The sequence below is a fragment of the Furipterus horrens genome, unplaced genomic scaffold, assembly GCF_987537825.1.
Source record: "Furipterus horrens unplaced genomic scaffold, mFurHor1.1.pri manual_scaffold_17, whole genome shotgun sequence".
Taxonomy (NCBI): Eukaryota; Metazoa; Chordata; class Mammalia; order Chiroptera; family Furipteridae; genus Furipterus; species Furipterus horrens.
The window spans coordinates 23,452,930-23,469,439 of NW_028327187.1; the positions used below are offsets into that span (position 1 = coordinate 23,452,930).

The window sequence follows — 16,510 nt, forward strand, 5'->3', positions numbered from 1 at the left end:
AGTGATCACCTGAGAACCAAATGGTCGCTGGTTCGATTCCCAGTCAGGGCACATACTAGGGTCCCCAGCTGGGGGCGTGGGAGAGACAACTGATCCATTTATCTCTTATGCACTGATGTTTCTCTCCCTGTCTCCCTCCCTTCCCTTCTAAAAATAAATAAATCCTTGAAAAAAAACACCCCCCAATTTCCAATTCGATATGCTACAAGGGACAATGATGATATTTTCTGATAAAATTTGGGAGCCACCTAATGCAACAAGTGAGTGTGATTACAGAGACAATGGGACAGAGTATTAGCATCTGCCTTGATTCTGGTTCTTTAAGCTACTTCAACCCACTGCTGTTCCCATCTGCCCAGGAAGAGGAATTGCCTAGCTTTCTCCAAGCTTATTGCAGCCCTGCTTTTAAAAATAAAAGCATCAAAATACGTGAACCCTCCCCAGCTCCAAAATGTTGGCTCTGTTATCTTGGCTTCCATTTCTCTTTAGCCCTCTGGACCTGGTGATTGTCTATTGTCTGCCTGGTTAGTGTTTGGACCTAGTCTTCCATAGAATGGGCCTTGCTGGGGTTGTGCATCCCAGACTGTCTCATCAAGAAATCTATTTTCCAGCTCCTTCCTAAAAATACAAACCCCCACCCTAGAGCTGGGCCAAGCCATGCACTTTTCTTTTTCTGTATCTCCCTCCAGCACACTTTCCCCACCTCTCAAACACACATTAAGCATACATACACACACATATAAGATAAACCAAGTTTTCACTTGATTTTAAATGGGTAGTTGGTTGACAGAAATTCTCCTGTAGTAAAAGCTCTTTAAAAATTAAAATATACTAAGAGGATTGAGTTCAGTAGCTTAATTAATACAATTTGTGAAATATTTTAACATGCAAATAGCTCTACACACTAGTAGTCAAGGACTGAGAGTCTTTCTGGCACAAAGACAAAAGGATAATTTTTGAGGAGGTGATGAGAAAGACAATCAAAGTGGGCAAAGAGTTCCTAGTTTGCTTTTGTACCTAAACCCTTTCTGAGAAGCCAGTGACCACCAAAAACCTGAAAGTCATCTTTCCCTTTGAGTGGGCTACCAGTGCTTGAGTTATCAGAGCTAAATCAGAAAGTGCCAAAGATAATTATCTTCCAATTGAGTGCAACCTTCCCAGGGTAGGTGAGCCCTGCTCAGTCTTCAGGTCTGCTTAGCTGGTCTCCATCACACCTTCTCCAACCTTCACGAGTAAAAATAAAATAAGAGAAAGGAGAAGAAAGAACCTCACTTACTTCCTTTTCTGATTAGTAATGACATAGCATGTGGAAATGTTTGAACTATAAAGAAGAGACTTTATATATTTCTTTGAAAGGGAGGTGTCTGAAATGTAGGTGCCCCAGAGTACTAGAACTGAGTGCATTTGATGCCATAGGAGTTTTACTTCTTCACAGGTACAGTTACACCTATGAATAAAATCACTGCAGTGAAATCACAGAACATTAGAAGCAAAGAAAATCTGGATGACAGTTCTACTCCCTTATTATACATATAAAGATTTTTTGGACTTTTATTTAGCTAGTTATTGGCAAAGCAGGTACTAGAACGCCAGTGTTCAGACTGCCAGTCTGGGGATTTCCCATATGGGAACATACCCAAATCTTTACAATTGTATCCTACCCTCATAGCCTGTAATTACATTTGGTTCATCAGACTTTAAAACACCATACAAATGGAACTCCAATTACAAAAAGTCTTGACGACTGATACAAACAAATGCAAAGAATCAAGTGGCCCATAGTTTCTACTAAAAGATTGAGGTAATACATTTTTATTCTCTAAAAGTATAAAATAAATTATCATTGCCCAGGCCACTTACAGGGCTGGATTCCTGTATAAATCAAGCCAACTCACTAACAGCTTACCTTGCTGACACTCAACACCTTTCACTCAGTCCCAGTCTGCTGGTGATGTAAGTTGGGTGGGAAACCTATAAATTCTCCCCTACCTTCAGGCAAAATTTTGGAAGAACTATGTAAACAACGCCCCTTGGTGGTCAACATAAGAAAATGCAAAAGCCATTGCTGACAAATCAGGGCTCTAACAAAGGTTACAGTCCTGTCTCTAAGTTGTCTTCAGATCAAGGGAGAAAGCACTACAAGGGACGACTACAGGGAGAATAAAAATCTGCATTTTTTTCTTGGAGATGTTTATATGTGCCTAATTAAGGTTAGATCTCAAAGAAAGGAGATAGATATTTGTATTCTATTGAGTCTGAACAGGCAGCTGTAAGAGCCACAGACATATGTTATGCTTATACACATAAACAGGATTTTTATTGTTAACATCAATGAACACAGATGGAAGAATATTCATGCGCCAAGGATGTAATGCTCACAGTCTCACAAAATGGCTGTTGACTTGTATTCATAAATGATTTGGTGAATCACTACATGTCTGAGTGAAATAATATTTTTTAAAAGATTTCTGAAGCTTCATTTCCATTGAATTGGACCTTCACAATAACTTCATTAGAAAGAGAAAGCAGATGCCTTGAAGTTAACATCTATGCATTGTACAGATATCTTGATTCACCAAAAATGAAAATTACATCCCATTAAAAGTAGTACACCAAAAAAAAAAAAAAAAAAAAAAAAAAAGGACGAGAAACACTGATTTGGCTCAATGATTTGCCTACTTAAAGGCTTTTTAATTTTTTCAAGTATTAAAACTATCCCCTGTAAAGCTATCAAGGGTACTTGATGTTACAGTCGAAAAGTGTTTTCTAAAAAACTCCAGGGCCCTGTTATTTCTTGCTTGCAGGGTCTTCTCAGTTCTCAGGTCATTCTCAATAGCATTGAGCTCTCCATGGATCTTTTCCACTTCTAATTCATAATACAATTTTATTTCTTCTTTTAGGAGTGCATTTCCAACCTCGGTCTGATGCTTTAACTTCCTTACAGCCTCTTTTAAATCTCTGTTCTCTAGGCTCAGCTTATGGATCACTTCTTTGGCTTGTTGGAGCTCTTCAGTTAAGTTTTTGACATTTATTGCTTTTGCAGATAAGTCATTTCTTAAAGCTTGAAGTTCCCAGTGTTTCTTCCAAGTTTCTTGAAAATTTAGGGGTTTTGCAGAGACTTCCTTTTTGGCGTTCAAAAGTTCTTTTTCAGCATTTTCATATTCCTCTTCTATTTTTTTGCATTTCATATGAAGTTCTTCCAGTTCTTCATTCAAAAGATTCAGGCTAAGTTTTGGAGACATTCCTTCAGTATATTTTTTCTTCTTGTCTTGTCGCCATGGAATTGCTAATTCCTTTGTATACCAAATGCAATGGTCTTCTGTGCTATTAAAGCTTTCTTCAGTTACAACATCCAAATTAGATGATTCACAGGAGCTTGTGTCTGCTTCATTATTTGAAAGGTTCATCTTTCTTTCTCTTAAAATTGATTCTTGTTCTTTTTCATTTGGTTGGGAAATAAATTCTCTCCTCTTAAATGTATTCTCTTCTTGAAAGTTTCTACTAGACAAATTATAAATTCCTTCCATTCTCTTACTCCTATCTAAAGTCATTTGTTCAGGAGAAGATTCAGGCTGTAAAGCCTCATTTAGAACATCCTGAGCACTAAAAAAAGGAGCAAACATATTCTCCTTCCAGTGTCTTCTCCTGTCATCGATTTCTTCAAGCATCTCTTCCACTTCCTGAAAAACAAAATTTTAAGTCAAGGCACATTATTTACACTAGCAGCCGGTGTAGTGGAAAGAAGTAAGAATGCTGGCTCATGGGTGAAGGAACCTAAATATTTGAAGGCTGGCTCTCCCTGTGTCATGAAGTGGCCTGGCCTCAGTTCCCTCATTTGTAAAATTTTTAAAATAATTTATTTATTTATTTGTTAGTTTGTGTATTTCTTTCTTTATTTTTAGAGAGAGGGGAAAGGAGAAAGAGAGGGAGAGAAACATCACTGTGTGGTTGCCTCTCACTCACGCCCCCAACTGGAGACCTGACATGCAACCTAGTCATGTGCCCCTACTGGGAATCGAACCAGAGACTCTTGGTTCTCAGGCTGACGCTCAATCCACTGAGTCATTTGTAAATTGAAAGGGCTAAACTAGCTAAGTTCCACAGATCACTCCAGTCTTAAAATTCTCTGATCCTATGGAATATAACCAATAAATTGACACATTGGCTATTTATTGTAGGTATGAAAATAATCCTATGAGAACAGACTGCTTCAAAAAGAGTAAAAGTGGTTTAAAGTTAATAGGCTAGTATTAATAATACCTGTGCTTTCAATGTCCCTGATATTTTTTTTGGGTTGGACAATTGTTTATTCATTCTTTAAAGTGACTAAAACATCAGAGCTTAGTGCAATATGAGCTGCTTTTGGTAAAGTATACCATGCAGACTTCCTCATGACTAACTCTGCCAAATGCCCTTCTGTCTGGACTTGTAAATTCCTGCTATTTCAGTCCTGGGCTTTGTTTTTAGGCAAGATTGCCAAGCATATAGAATTCTATCTGGTTTTACAAAAATTTCATGATGAGAACTGAATGTCAACAATTGAAAATATTAATGCCACCAAATGTGTTTTTCTCAAGATATTGACTCCAAGTGTAGTTCCTAGGTGAAAATTTAGTATGGTAAATCAATTTTTTAAATACATAAAAATTAGAGGATATTTATTTTGTTTTTCCTTATTCAAAGGAAATCCTTAACATACAGATCTCTTAAAGCATGGAAATATTTTATCATTTACTACTTCTGAGAGAAAGGAGAAAGAAGGAACCAGGAAACATCCTGAAGGGCCACTGGCATCTGAAGCCAACAAACTGATAACTGCAGTTACTGCTAAAGGGTGGGAAGAAGGAGGAAGGGGTCACTTCATTTGTTTTACACATTAATTTACTGTAATATATTTGTAGTATCACCACTGAGAGAGATCAAAGTATGCCTGCATCTATTTTTCCCATGCGCACAAATGTAATTTTATTGTAATAAAAATGGCAATGGTTGTATTTATTTTAATTAATATTATATTTAATATTAGATTATAAATGTTATATATTATTTAATATACAATATCTATTTACATAATATTTAATGCTATATAAAGATGATAATAGATATGTTATTTGTAGAATTTTGAAAAATACAGGAAAGGAATCTCCTTCATTATCTCATGGCCCTAAGAAAACCACTTTTTGATACATTACCTCTCTAAGTATTTTCTTTTTTAGCAACAGTAGTTTAAATTTTAACAGATTTCCTTGTTACAGACAATGAGAGAATAAACTTGATGTCTACATGTACTGAACATGCCGGACCCCTTTCCCCCTAAAAAGAAGAAAGGGACTCAGTATCCCCAAGGGTCCATACCCACAGGCAACTACTTGGCTTTGAGGAAAGGAGAAGGTGAAAATATTCAATGAAGATGTTAAAATGATGGGTTCAAAAGCCATAGGCCAAGCTTCATTAAAGTTTGGTCAATCATACCAGAATAATAAGCAGTCACTTGAAATTCATAGTACAGATTTGCCATTGGAAGCATCATCTCCTTTCTCTTGAAATAGTCCTTTCTGACTTTAGTGATTCTACCAGTACTATCCAGAAGCACCTATGATCTATCTGTTCTTAAAGGGGAAAGATAATCATAATCCTGGTTTCTCTCCTCTCCAGTATTATGAATGCAAATGACTGGGGATTATTACAGCAATCATAAAGGAAAGAAACAGAAGAAGGAGAAAAGATGGTGATGTTAATTGCCCATCACATTTTTTAAGCAGTCAAATTTTTACTAAACAATTCTGTAAAAGGTAAAAATGCTTCTAATTTGGTAACAATGGAAGAGAGATTACTATTCTGGATGAAAGGCATTGGTGAAATTGGTCAGGAAGGAGGTGTGCCGAGGGGCAAGTAAGATGAGGCCACTTTACACCTGGAGATAGTGATAATGACAAATCTGAGGTAGAGATTTGGGTAGAAATAAATATTAAAATAGAACACTCTTTATTAATAATTCGCACCTTGAAAAAGTGACATCTCCAACATCTCATAAATATGTAAATTTCGCTACTCTTTTTCCTAAACTTCTGTACAATTTCCTGATATAGCCAATGCTTTTCACAGAAATGAGAAGAGTACACTTATTTTATAATTGAAGCTCAGTGAAGTTAAGTGACTTGACCGAGGCCACACAGGCTGTAATGGTAAAACTGAAATCCTGTTTCCCAGGTCAGTGCTTGTTTTAAAATTCTTCTTTATTATTCTGCTAGTTTTCATTCCACAAATTGAAAGAAAACAACCCACTATTTTCAGAGCTTAGGTATTTTTTTAAAGGGCCACAAAAGGACAGAGGAAAAATAAAGTGGGGGCAGGGTAAGGAGAATTGCATGTCACATATGAAAGGACAGAAAGAGAAAGGTTTGAAAAGCCTTTGGAATTCCCCTCCCATGGCTTATACAGGGCAGGGTCAGGGGTCTCTGAGCTCTTCTGTTCTGTTCTGTTCTGTTCTGTTCTCTCCTCTCTTCTCTTCCTCTCTCTTGTTCTCTCTTTTCTCTTTCATTCGCAAGATATCCTTTAATGGCTTGTTCCCAAATCTACTCAGAGTATAGCAAAGCCCACACTAGGGGCAAAAGCTGCCAGTCTCATCTTTGCTTTGTAAATTGCATTTTTTTTTCTTTTTTTATTGTATTTTTCCATTACCATTTAGTTCCCTTATAACCCCCTCCCTCCAGCAATCATCATACAGTTGTCCATGTCCGTGCGTCCCTTCTTCTTTTTGCTCAATCCCTCCATCCCTTGACCTCCCCCCATAGCTGTTATCTTGCTCTCTATCTATGAGTCTGTCTCTATTTTGCTCATTAGTTCAGTTTGTTCATTAGATTCCACATATGAGCAAGATCATATGGTATTTGTCTTTCTCTGACTGGCTTATTTCACTTAGCATAATGTTCTCCAGGTCCATCCATGCTGTTGCAAAGGTTAAAATTTTCTTTTTTTTTTATGGCTGAGTAGTAGTGCATTGTTTTTGTTTTTGTTTTTATGGAAAACAGGTATAACATTAGTATTCTCTGGCAACAAGAAATATGCTTTGAAACAATGACATTCCTCTATCGTAGAGTGGTAGCCATTTTGCTCTCAATAAAATCAATTAGGTAATTTTTTTTCAGCATAAGGCAAATCAAACCAGAATCCTTTATTGAAAGTATGGGCATACCTTTTGAGTAGGTCAATTGTGAACATTTGTTATATTTATTATTATTTCCCAACACTATGTTGGATACTGAAGGACTGAAGGGTAGGGGAAAGAAAACCAAGAGAAATTAAAAAAACCTTTTTAAAGAAATAAGCCAGAACAAGGAAAATGATATAGTCATATGACAAAAATAATACTAATGGCCCTCTATGAGAGCGATCCCCCAGAAGTCCTTGGAACCAAACTATCAATGCCTAGGTGTCCATAATATAGCTACACCTATCCTTTTGTGTCTGATATAAATTAATAATGGACTCCTGGGGGTTCTACTTAGTGTCTGCCTGAAAATATCACCATTCATCCTCTGGCAACTTGCTTCTTTTAGCAGTGGCAAAGTATTAGGGCATTTTGGTGGAGTAAGAAATCTCTTTACTGATAAAAGTGGTTTATATTAACATAAAGAATTTGGGAATCACTGATAAAATCAATTGAAAATGGATTTATAATGTAATGTAATGCAACATAATATAATTGTTTAGAGCTAAGCAAAGAGTGATCATTTATTATGGGTCTTCGGGTAAATAATTACATAAAAATCTTAGGTGAATGCATGTCTATCCTCAAATAGTTCCAGAAAATAATACACTGATGTTTATGGTGAAAAGAGAAATCCAAAAATCCATCTGAGTTGTATTTTCAAGGTATGGGTCCCTGAGGAAAACACTCATATTAAGGTGGATGAGTAATCAAATGTATAAAATCTATTCATTTTCTAAAATACTCATATTTTATATCGCATGCTTTAGGGAAATTTGATGATGTAAAAATCAAAGATTTTTTTCCTGTTGCCATATCTCATTTACATTAAAATGTGATTTCAAAAGTTCAGGACCACTTCTTTTGCATAGATCTAGATATGTCTGTAAAAAGAGATTATTCTTCCAGGCAGGAATATGCAGGTACTGGGAAATAGTTCTGGAAAAATCCTCAGAAGCTTTTTCCCACCTCAAAAGAGTGCTTTATCCCAAACTTTGTAAATTGGAAATGATTATTGGAAAAGGTCATCTCCAGCCTGTGATGGGCAATTTTCTGTCACTACCCTCAGTCCCTCTCAATTAGAGCCAGGAATTTTAATCAAAGCCCAGGGGCAGTAAGAGGAAGACAAAAGGCCCTTCTAAGCCCAAGGAACTTTTCCCTATTATTCTCAGATGTTTTCAGTTCTCCCAATCCTTAGAAAAACTGCTTGGTGAAAAGAGGGGAGAGGCATTGTCTGCTACAAAGAAATTCACTGGCCTTATTTTTCACGCAATTGTCCAACCTGTTCTCACTTAAAAGCAGTTCTCAATATTTTTTTGTGCTTCCACTGTTCCCAGGCACAAAATGCTGCCATGATTACCTTCTCTCATCATTTGAGAAGATTCTGAACGCCCCCATCTAGGGGAAGTTTGCCATTCCCCAACCTATCGAGAATTACTAGCTTGGAGAAAACTATTAAATACAATTCGAACCCAAAGGAACTGTCTGAAATCAAGGTGGGTGACTACGTTTTAGCAGAACACCTAGTTACCTTAATTCAAAGAGGCCCTCTCCAAGGCACACTGTATTAAAACTGTCAAAAATTAATGACAAAAATATTCTCAAAGCAGCCAAGGTAAAAAAGATAGTGACCTACAAAGGCAAGCCCATCAGGTTAGCATTGGACTTCTCCACAGAAACTCTACAAGCCAGGAGAGAGTGGAACCAAATACTCTAACTACTTTTGAAAGAGAGAAATTATCAGCCAAGAATAATATATCCAGTAAAGCTATTCTTTAAGTAAGAAGAAATAAAGACCATCTCATACATACAGAAACTGACAGAATTTATCACCAGAAAACCTCCACTGCAAGAAATACTCAAGGTGGATATTCTACCTGAAACAAAAAGCAAAAAGTCACAACACTATGAGTAAGATCATGAAAAAAACTTACAGCATAAACAGGGATAATTTGTAACAACAAAAACATAAAAGGGGAAGGGGAAAAGGTCCAAACTTTAAAGGAAGATGGAGGTTGGATGCACAGAAAAATAAAAAAAAATTACTGTATATATATCACTTTCTTTTTCATAGACCTAATGGTACTCACACACAAAACCCCCAAACTGAGACATATAGTTTTAAAGGAGAGGAATCAGAGGAAAGAAACATGTACTACCATCAAACAAAATCAAACACAGAAGCACAAAGCAAAAGAACCAATGGAAACACAGAGCTACCAGAAAACAAACGGATAAAATGGTTATAGGAAATTTGCATACATCAATAATCACCCTAAATATAAATGGACTGAATTCACCGATAAAGAGGCACAGAGTAGTAGACTGAACCCACCCCCCCCAAAAAAGAAAACCAAGATCCAACCATATGCTGCCTTCAAGAGACGCATCTAAGTGGCAAGGACAAAGGTAGATTGAAAGTGAAAGGGTGGAAAATAATTCTCCAAGCAAACAACATCCACAGAAAAGCAGGTTTAGCCATACTTACATCTGACAAAATGTATTTCAAGATAACAAAGGTAACAAGAGACAAAGATGGACATTTTATAATGATAAAGAGGATACTACATCAAGAAGACATAACACTTTTTAATATATATACACCCAATGAGGAAACACCAAGTTATATAAAACAATAACTCACAGAATTACAGGGAGAAACAGACCAAAACACAATCATAGTTGGGAAGTTCAATACTTTGTTGACAGCTCTAGATAGATAATCCAAACAGAAAATCAATAAAGAAATATCAGCCTTAAATAACACAGACCAAATGGACATCATTGACATATACAAAGTCTTTCATCCTAGAACATCAGGTTATACATTCTTTTCCAGTGCACATGAAACATTCTCAAGAATAGACCATATGTTGGGTCAAAAAACTAGCCTCAACAAATTCAAGAAGATTGAAATTATAAAAAGCATATTTTCTGACCACAATGCCTTGAAATTAGAAATCAACTGGAAAAAGGAAGTAAAGAAACCTACAAATACATGGGAATTAAACAACATACTGCTAAAAAATGACTGGGTCAAAGAAGAAATTAAAGGTGAGAGCAAAAGATATAGAGAGACAAATGAGAATGGCAATATGCCATATCAAAAGTTCTGGAATCCAGCGAAAGCAGTAGTAATAAAAGGGAAGTTTATATTACAGCCCTATCTCAAGAAACAAGAGAAATCCCAAGTACACAACCAAACAAACATTACATATTAAAGATGTAGAAAAAGAAGAACAAAAGCAACCCAAAGTTAGCATAAGAAAGGAAATAAGAAAAATTAGAGCAGCATTGAAAGAGACAGAGAACAAAAAGACTATACAAAAAAAAAAAATACTACAACAAAAGAGCTGGTTCTTTGAAAAGATTAATAAAATCAACAAACCCCTGGCTAGACTCACTAAAGAAAATAAACTAAATCAGAAATGAAAAAGAAGTTACCACAGACATCACAGTGATACAAAGGATCATACTAGAATACTATGAAAGATTATATGCCACCAAATTCAATAACCTAGAAGAAATGGATAAGTTTCTAGAAACATTTAACTTTCCTAGATTAAATCATGATGAACTGGACAATCTAAATAGACCAATCATCAGTGAGGAAATTAAAGCAACCATCAAAAACCTCCCCAAAAATTAAAGTCCAGGACTAGATGGCTTCACCAGTGAATTCTACCAAACATACAAAGAAGATTTGAAACCTAGCCTTTTCAAACTCTTCCAAAAAACTGAAGAAGGAACAGTAGTTCCTAACACATTTTACGAGGCCAGCATAACCCTGATACCAAAACCTGGCAAGGATAACACACACAAAAGAAAACTACAGACCAGTATCTCTGATGAATACAGATGCAAAAATCCTAAACAAAATACTAGCAAATCAAATATAACATGACATTAAAGATAATACATCACAATCAAGTGGGATTCATTTCAGGGACACAACATATACAAATCAATCAATGTAACACACCACATTAAAAGAAAATCATGTGATCTTATCAATAGATGCAGAAAGAGCACTTGATAAGATACAACATCTATTTATGATTAAAACAATCAATAAAATAGGAATAGAAGGAAAGTACTTCAACATAATAAAGGCTATATATGACAAACCCTCAGCCAATATCATACTCAACAACAAAAAACTGAAAGCTTTTCCTTTAAAATCAAGAACAAGACAAGGATGCTCAGTCTTACCACTCTTATTCAACACAGTTCTGGAAGTCCTAACCAGAGCAATAAGGCAAGAGAAAGAAATAAAAGGCATCCAAATTGGGAAGGAAAAAGTTAAAGTGTCACTTTTTGCAGACAACATGATTCTGTACATAGAAAAACCTAAAGACTCCACTAAAAGACATTAAAAAAATTCAGTGAAGTTGCAGGATACAAAATCAATGTACAAAAATCGACTGCTTTCCTGTATACTACCAAAGAAACTTCTGAAAAAGAAATTTTTAAAATTCCCTTGTGCAGTTGCAACCAAAAGATTAAAATACCTAAGAATAAACTTAACAAAGCATGTGAAAGGCCATACTGAAAACTACAAAGCATATTAAAAGAGATTGAAATAGATACAACAAAATGGAAAGATATTCAATTTTCATGACTGGAAAAATCAACATAGTTAAATGGCCATATGTAATAACAATCCCCATCAAAATTTCAATGTCATTTTTAAAGAAATAGACCAAAAGCCATCATGTTTATATGAAACTACAAAAGACTGAATAAATAAAGCAATTCTGAGAAAAAAGAACAAAGTCATAGGTATCACATTTCCAGACTTCAAATTATACTACAGAGCTATAATAATCAAAACAGCATGGTATTTGGCAGAAAAACGGACACACAGATCAATGGAACAGAAATGAGAGCCCAGATATAAAACCACATGTATATGAGCAGATAATTTTCAACAAAGTAGCCAGAAACACACAATGCGGTAAAGAAAGCCTCTTCAACAAATGGTGCTGGAAAAATTGGAAAGCCACATGCAAAAGGGTGAAGCTAGATTACAGTTTGTCTCAGGTACAAAAATTAATTCAAAGTGTCTCAAAACCCTAAATATAAGATCTAAAACAATAAACTACATAGAAAAAAATATAGGTACTAAATTTGTGGACCTTGGTCATGAAGAACATTTTATGAACTTGACCCTGAAGACAAGAGAAATAAAGGCAAAAGTAAACAAATAGGACGATATCAAACTAAAAAGCTTCTGCACAGCAAAAGAAACTGACAACAAAACAAAGAGGCAACCAACCAAATGGAAGATAACATTTGCAAACAACAACTCTGACAAAGGTTTAATACCCAGAATTATAAAGAACTCATAAAACTCAACACCAAAAAACAAACAATTCAGTTGAAAAATGGGCAGAGGACCTGAACAGACACCTCTCCCAAGAAGACATACAAATGGTGAACAGATATATGAAAAGAAAGATGTTCAACCTCACTAGCTATAAGGGAAATGCAAATCAAAACTAACATGAGATACCACCTCACACCCTTCAGAATGGCTATTATTAATAAGACAGGTAATAACAAGTATTGGAGAGGTTGTAGAAAAAAAGGAGCCCTCATTCACTGCTGGCGGGATGTAAACTGGTACAATCACTATGGGAAACAGTCTGGTAGTTTCTCAAAAATTTAAGAATAGAGCTACTATATGATCCAGCAATCCCTCTCCTGGGTATCTACTTGAAAAAACTCAAAAAACATTTATTCACAAAGATATATCCACCCCTATGTTGATTGCATCATTATTCATGGTAGCCGAGACAACCAAACTGTCCTTCAACAGAGGGTTGGATAAAGAAGTTGTGGTACATATACACAATGGAATACTACTCAGCCATAAAAAAGACAAAATACTGTAATCTGTGACAATATGGATGGACTTTAAGAATATTATGCTAAGTGAAATAAGTCAGTCAGAAAAAGCTAAGAACCATATGATTTCACTCATATGTGGGATATAAAACTGAAACTTGTGAAAACATACAGCAATGTTGGGGTTGCTAGAGGGAAGGGGGTGTGGAGTGGGGGTGAAGCAGGCCTAATATATGATGACGGAATCTGGTTTGACTGTAAGTGGTGGGCACACAGTGCAATATACAGGTCTAGTATCATAGAAATGTACACTTGAAACCCATATTATCCTATTAACCAATGTCACTTTTATACATTTAATTAAAAAAAAAAATTTAAGTGCCCTGCCTGGTGTAGCTTAATCAATTGAGTGCCAGCTTGCAAACCAAAAGGTCGCGAGTTCAATTCCCGGTCAGGGTGCATGCCTGCATTACGGGCCAGGTCCCCAGTTGGGGGCATGTGAGAAGCAACCAGTCAATGTTTCTCTCTCACATCAATGTTACTCTCCCTCTCTTTCTCCCTCCCTTCCACTCTCTCTAAAAATAAATAAATAAAATGTTTTCAAAAAACTTTAAACATAAAAACAGTAATGAAAATGGAAATAATTTTAACGTATACTGTGTAAACAATGGGTCGTGTTCATTTTTTAGGTTTTCCTTACCCTCCTTTGGAACATAAACCAGCCAATTATATAACTCAGCCCTTCTCCAAACATATGTACTTACTTCAAAGTTGCCGAACTGAAGTCATTGGACCTCAGAAAAAGGCAATTAAAAAAAAACCCCACAAAAAACAAACAAACAAAAAAGGTAGGTAGTATTACAGTAAGTGGAGGGGAACCTAAACTCAAATTTTACATTAATTTAACCTGCATCATCAGGGAAGAATTAGCCCTAAATCCTGTAAGTTGCTCATGTCCCCAAATTTCTGAAACTAAATGGATTTTTTTCTAAGCAGAAAAGTGGTAGTGTTTCTTTTTAACAACCAAAGACATTTTCATTATTATCACCAATTACATTATCAAGAACTTTCCAAGTGCCCCAGTGTTTTTCAGAGCCACCAATAAATTCTTAGAAATATTACAATTGGAGTATCGGTTTGAAGATCAGCAAGGATGATGCTTCGCTCTGAGTTTTTCCTGTGCTTCTACAGCATTTCATACAAACTATTATTTTACCAACATACTGTGATCCTCTGGCATCTTCTTTATCTCTGTATCCCTAGCTGTTATCTGACGTATAGTAGTCCTAAATAAATACTTGCTGAATAAGTGATCCTTCATATTCTTCCTGAAAATTCTATAATGCGTTGATTCTAATTGAGTTTTTGTAAATACTTATAGTTTGTCTTGTGGCTTATGAAGTGTTCTGTGTGACATTTTAGGGAAAGGACTTTTATTTTTCCCTCAAAGCTTATTTGGTTCAGCTAAAATCTTCAGGACACTTTTATTTTGTACATTTATGAGGCCTTTTTGATAGTGTCCTAACAATGCAGATTAATGATCTAGGTACAAGGTTGCAGGGGTATGCTGAGGCTCTGTACTTCTAAATAGCCATAACAAGATATCAGACAGCACAACTGTACTTACACTTCCTGATGTCCAAGGTCTTCTATTCGATGCCATGGTTCTCCTTCTTCAATTTGAACTGAAAAATAACCCCCCCAGCATAATTAGAAAATATAATTAACCAGAATGCGCAAATCCATGTTTCTACCTTAAATGCAGCTTAAAATTATAAGTGATATATTTAGAATGTTGTTTGGCCCATCTGAAATATGATGCCAGACACTTTGAAGAAAGCTTTCTTTTTAACTCGTCAATCTACTTTCCCAAATATGATGCCACTAAGTCTTCCTTTCCCAAGTAATGCAAATATCAAATGGGACAAGAATGATGGTGGCATTGTAGCCAAACACAGTATTATCTCCTCACCTTCAACATGTATTCAACAAATGAGCCACTTCTGGTGGCTGCAGCAGCAGCAATATACTTGTTATTAATGAGAATGCCCAGAGCCATATTAGCAAAGGAGTTTAAGCCTTGCCTTCTCCCTCAGAACACAGTTAATTTGAAAAAACAAAAACAAAACAAAGCATTTAAAAGGGCAGTTTTTCCGATCCATGTCTTAATCCTTCAGGGTCCTAACATATATATGAACCAAGTGTCCACTTCACAGGACAAATTGTCTTCTCTATTCTTTGGCAGATATTGAGAGCCAAGTGTCATTTAAAACTGGGCCCTGTGAACAATTCTTTGTTGTTAGAGTGGAACGGTTCCTTCTAGAAGAGGCGGAGTTCCCTTAATGCTGAAGGCTGAGTACTTTATTAGGATGGAAGTCACATTCTTGCTACAAAGCTGTATCTATGCATACATAGTTTGGGGGTTTTCTCTGTAAATGGTTAACTGAACCTTCTGCCATCACTGCTTCTAGTGAACAGAAAGCGGCTCAGGTTAGGGCTCTGCTCGACCCCCACTGCAGGTGACACCTTCCACATCCACAGTCCCTACCGTTTGGCTGGCACGCGGTGGGGTGGGGAGGGACAGCGGGCTAGGCCCAACCCCACACCTTCTTCCGTATCTTGACTTCCATCCCCTATTGCCTCCCCCCCAAAACCCTCCCTCACCTCTTGGCCTAAAGAGAGAGGAAATTCGTGGTGGGGTAGAGGTGGGGAACGTCCACTACAGTGAGGGGAGCTCTGGAAGAAGAGTGACGAGCCGCGGGGAGCCTACCTTTCCCGTGCGGAGACCTACCTGGTGGCGTAGGCGGGGTCCGATGGTCCTGGTCCCCTCTTCCCCGAAGACAGCCACCACTGGCGGGAGGCAGCCCTCAGTTCGGCGCTGGTCACCGCGCCCAGGCCGGGCAGGCGCCTGGCAGAGCCTCCGCAGTGCAGCGCCAGCACGGGCCTCGCTGTTGCCTAGCAACCAGCCGGCCTGATTTAAAAGGACCTGGGTGCTGCCCGATGGCGTTCAAAGCCCAGCCGAGCTCTGCGCATGCCTGGTGCGGCAGTTCTCCCGGTGGCCTCTGTCTTCAGGAAAAAAGAGCTCAAATCTCCAAGAAAGCCAGTCAGGTTGGGAAGAGGCGAGAAACTGCGAGGCAGCTCCGCCCTTAGTGGGATTATTACGGAGGCTTTGGGTGACTCACAAAGCCCCGTGGACACAGCGATTGTCAGGGAAAGGGAGGAGACGCAGACTTAATCCCTAGGCCTGCAGGTCAGTAACTTGACTATTGAGGAGGGTTACACCTGGAAGATCACCTAGATTTGGTTCAGGGTCCCTAACAATGTAGCAGTTGTATCCCATCCCCTCCCCACACACACACACACCTCTGCCTGTCAGCACAATGGTCTGGCCAGAATTTCTGCCTCTGGCCAAGGCTCCAAGGACTTGTGTCAGGGGAGCAATTTCCCCTG

The 16,510-nt window shown here is 37.3% G+C and overlaps 1 protein-coding gene across 1 annotated transcript; it reads right to left on the minus strand.

The window, feature by feature from the left end:
• Positions 1-2,650: 2,650 nt before the first annotated feature.
• CCDC160 (coiled-coil domain containing 160) lies at positions 2,651-16,021 on the minus strand. The gene is made up of 3 exons (XM_090264973.1): positions 15,852-16,021; positions 14,688-14,745; positions 2,651-3,680 (listed from the first exon to the last, which is right to left on the minus strand). Exons 2-3 carry the CDS (start codon positions 14,721-14,723, stop codon positions 2,700-2,702), a joined length of 1,017 nt encoding a protein of 338 aa, XP_090121099.1. The 5' UTR covers positions 14,724-14,745; positions 15,852-16,021; the 3' UTR covers positions 2,651-2,699.
• Positions 16,022-16,510: the final 489 nt, after the last annotated feature.

Coding starts and splice junctions, on each gene's coding strand:
- CCDC160 (XM_090264973.1), bottom strand. CDS start 14,723: ATGGCATCGAATAGAAGACCTTGGACATCAGGAAGT. Junction 3,681..14,687: donor GACCTTGGACATCAGGAAGT/GTAAGTACAGTT, acceptor TTTGTTTTTCAG/GAAGTGGAAGAGATGCTTGA.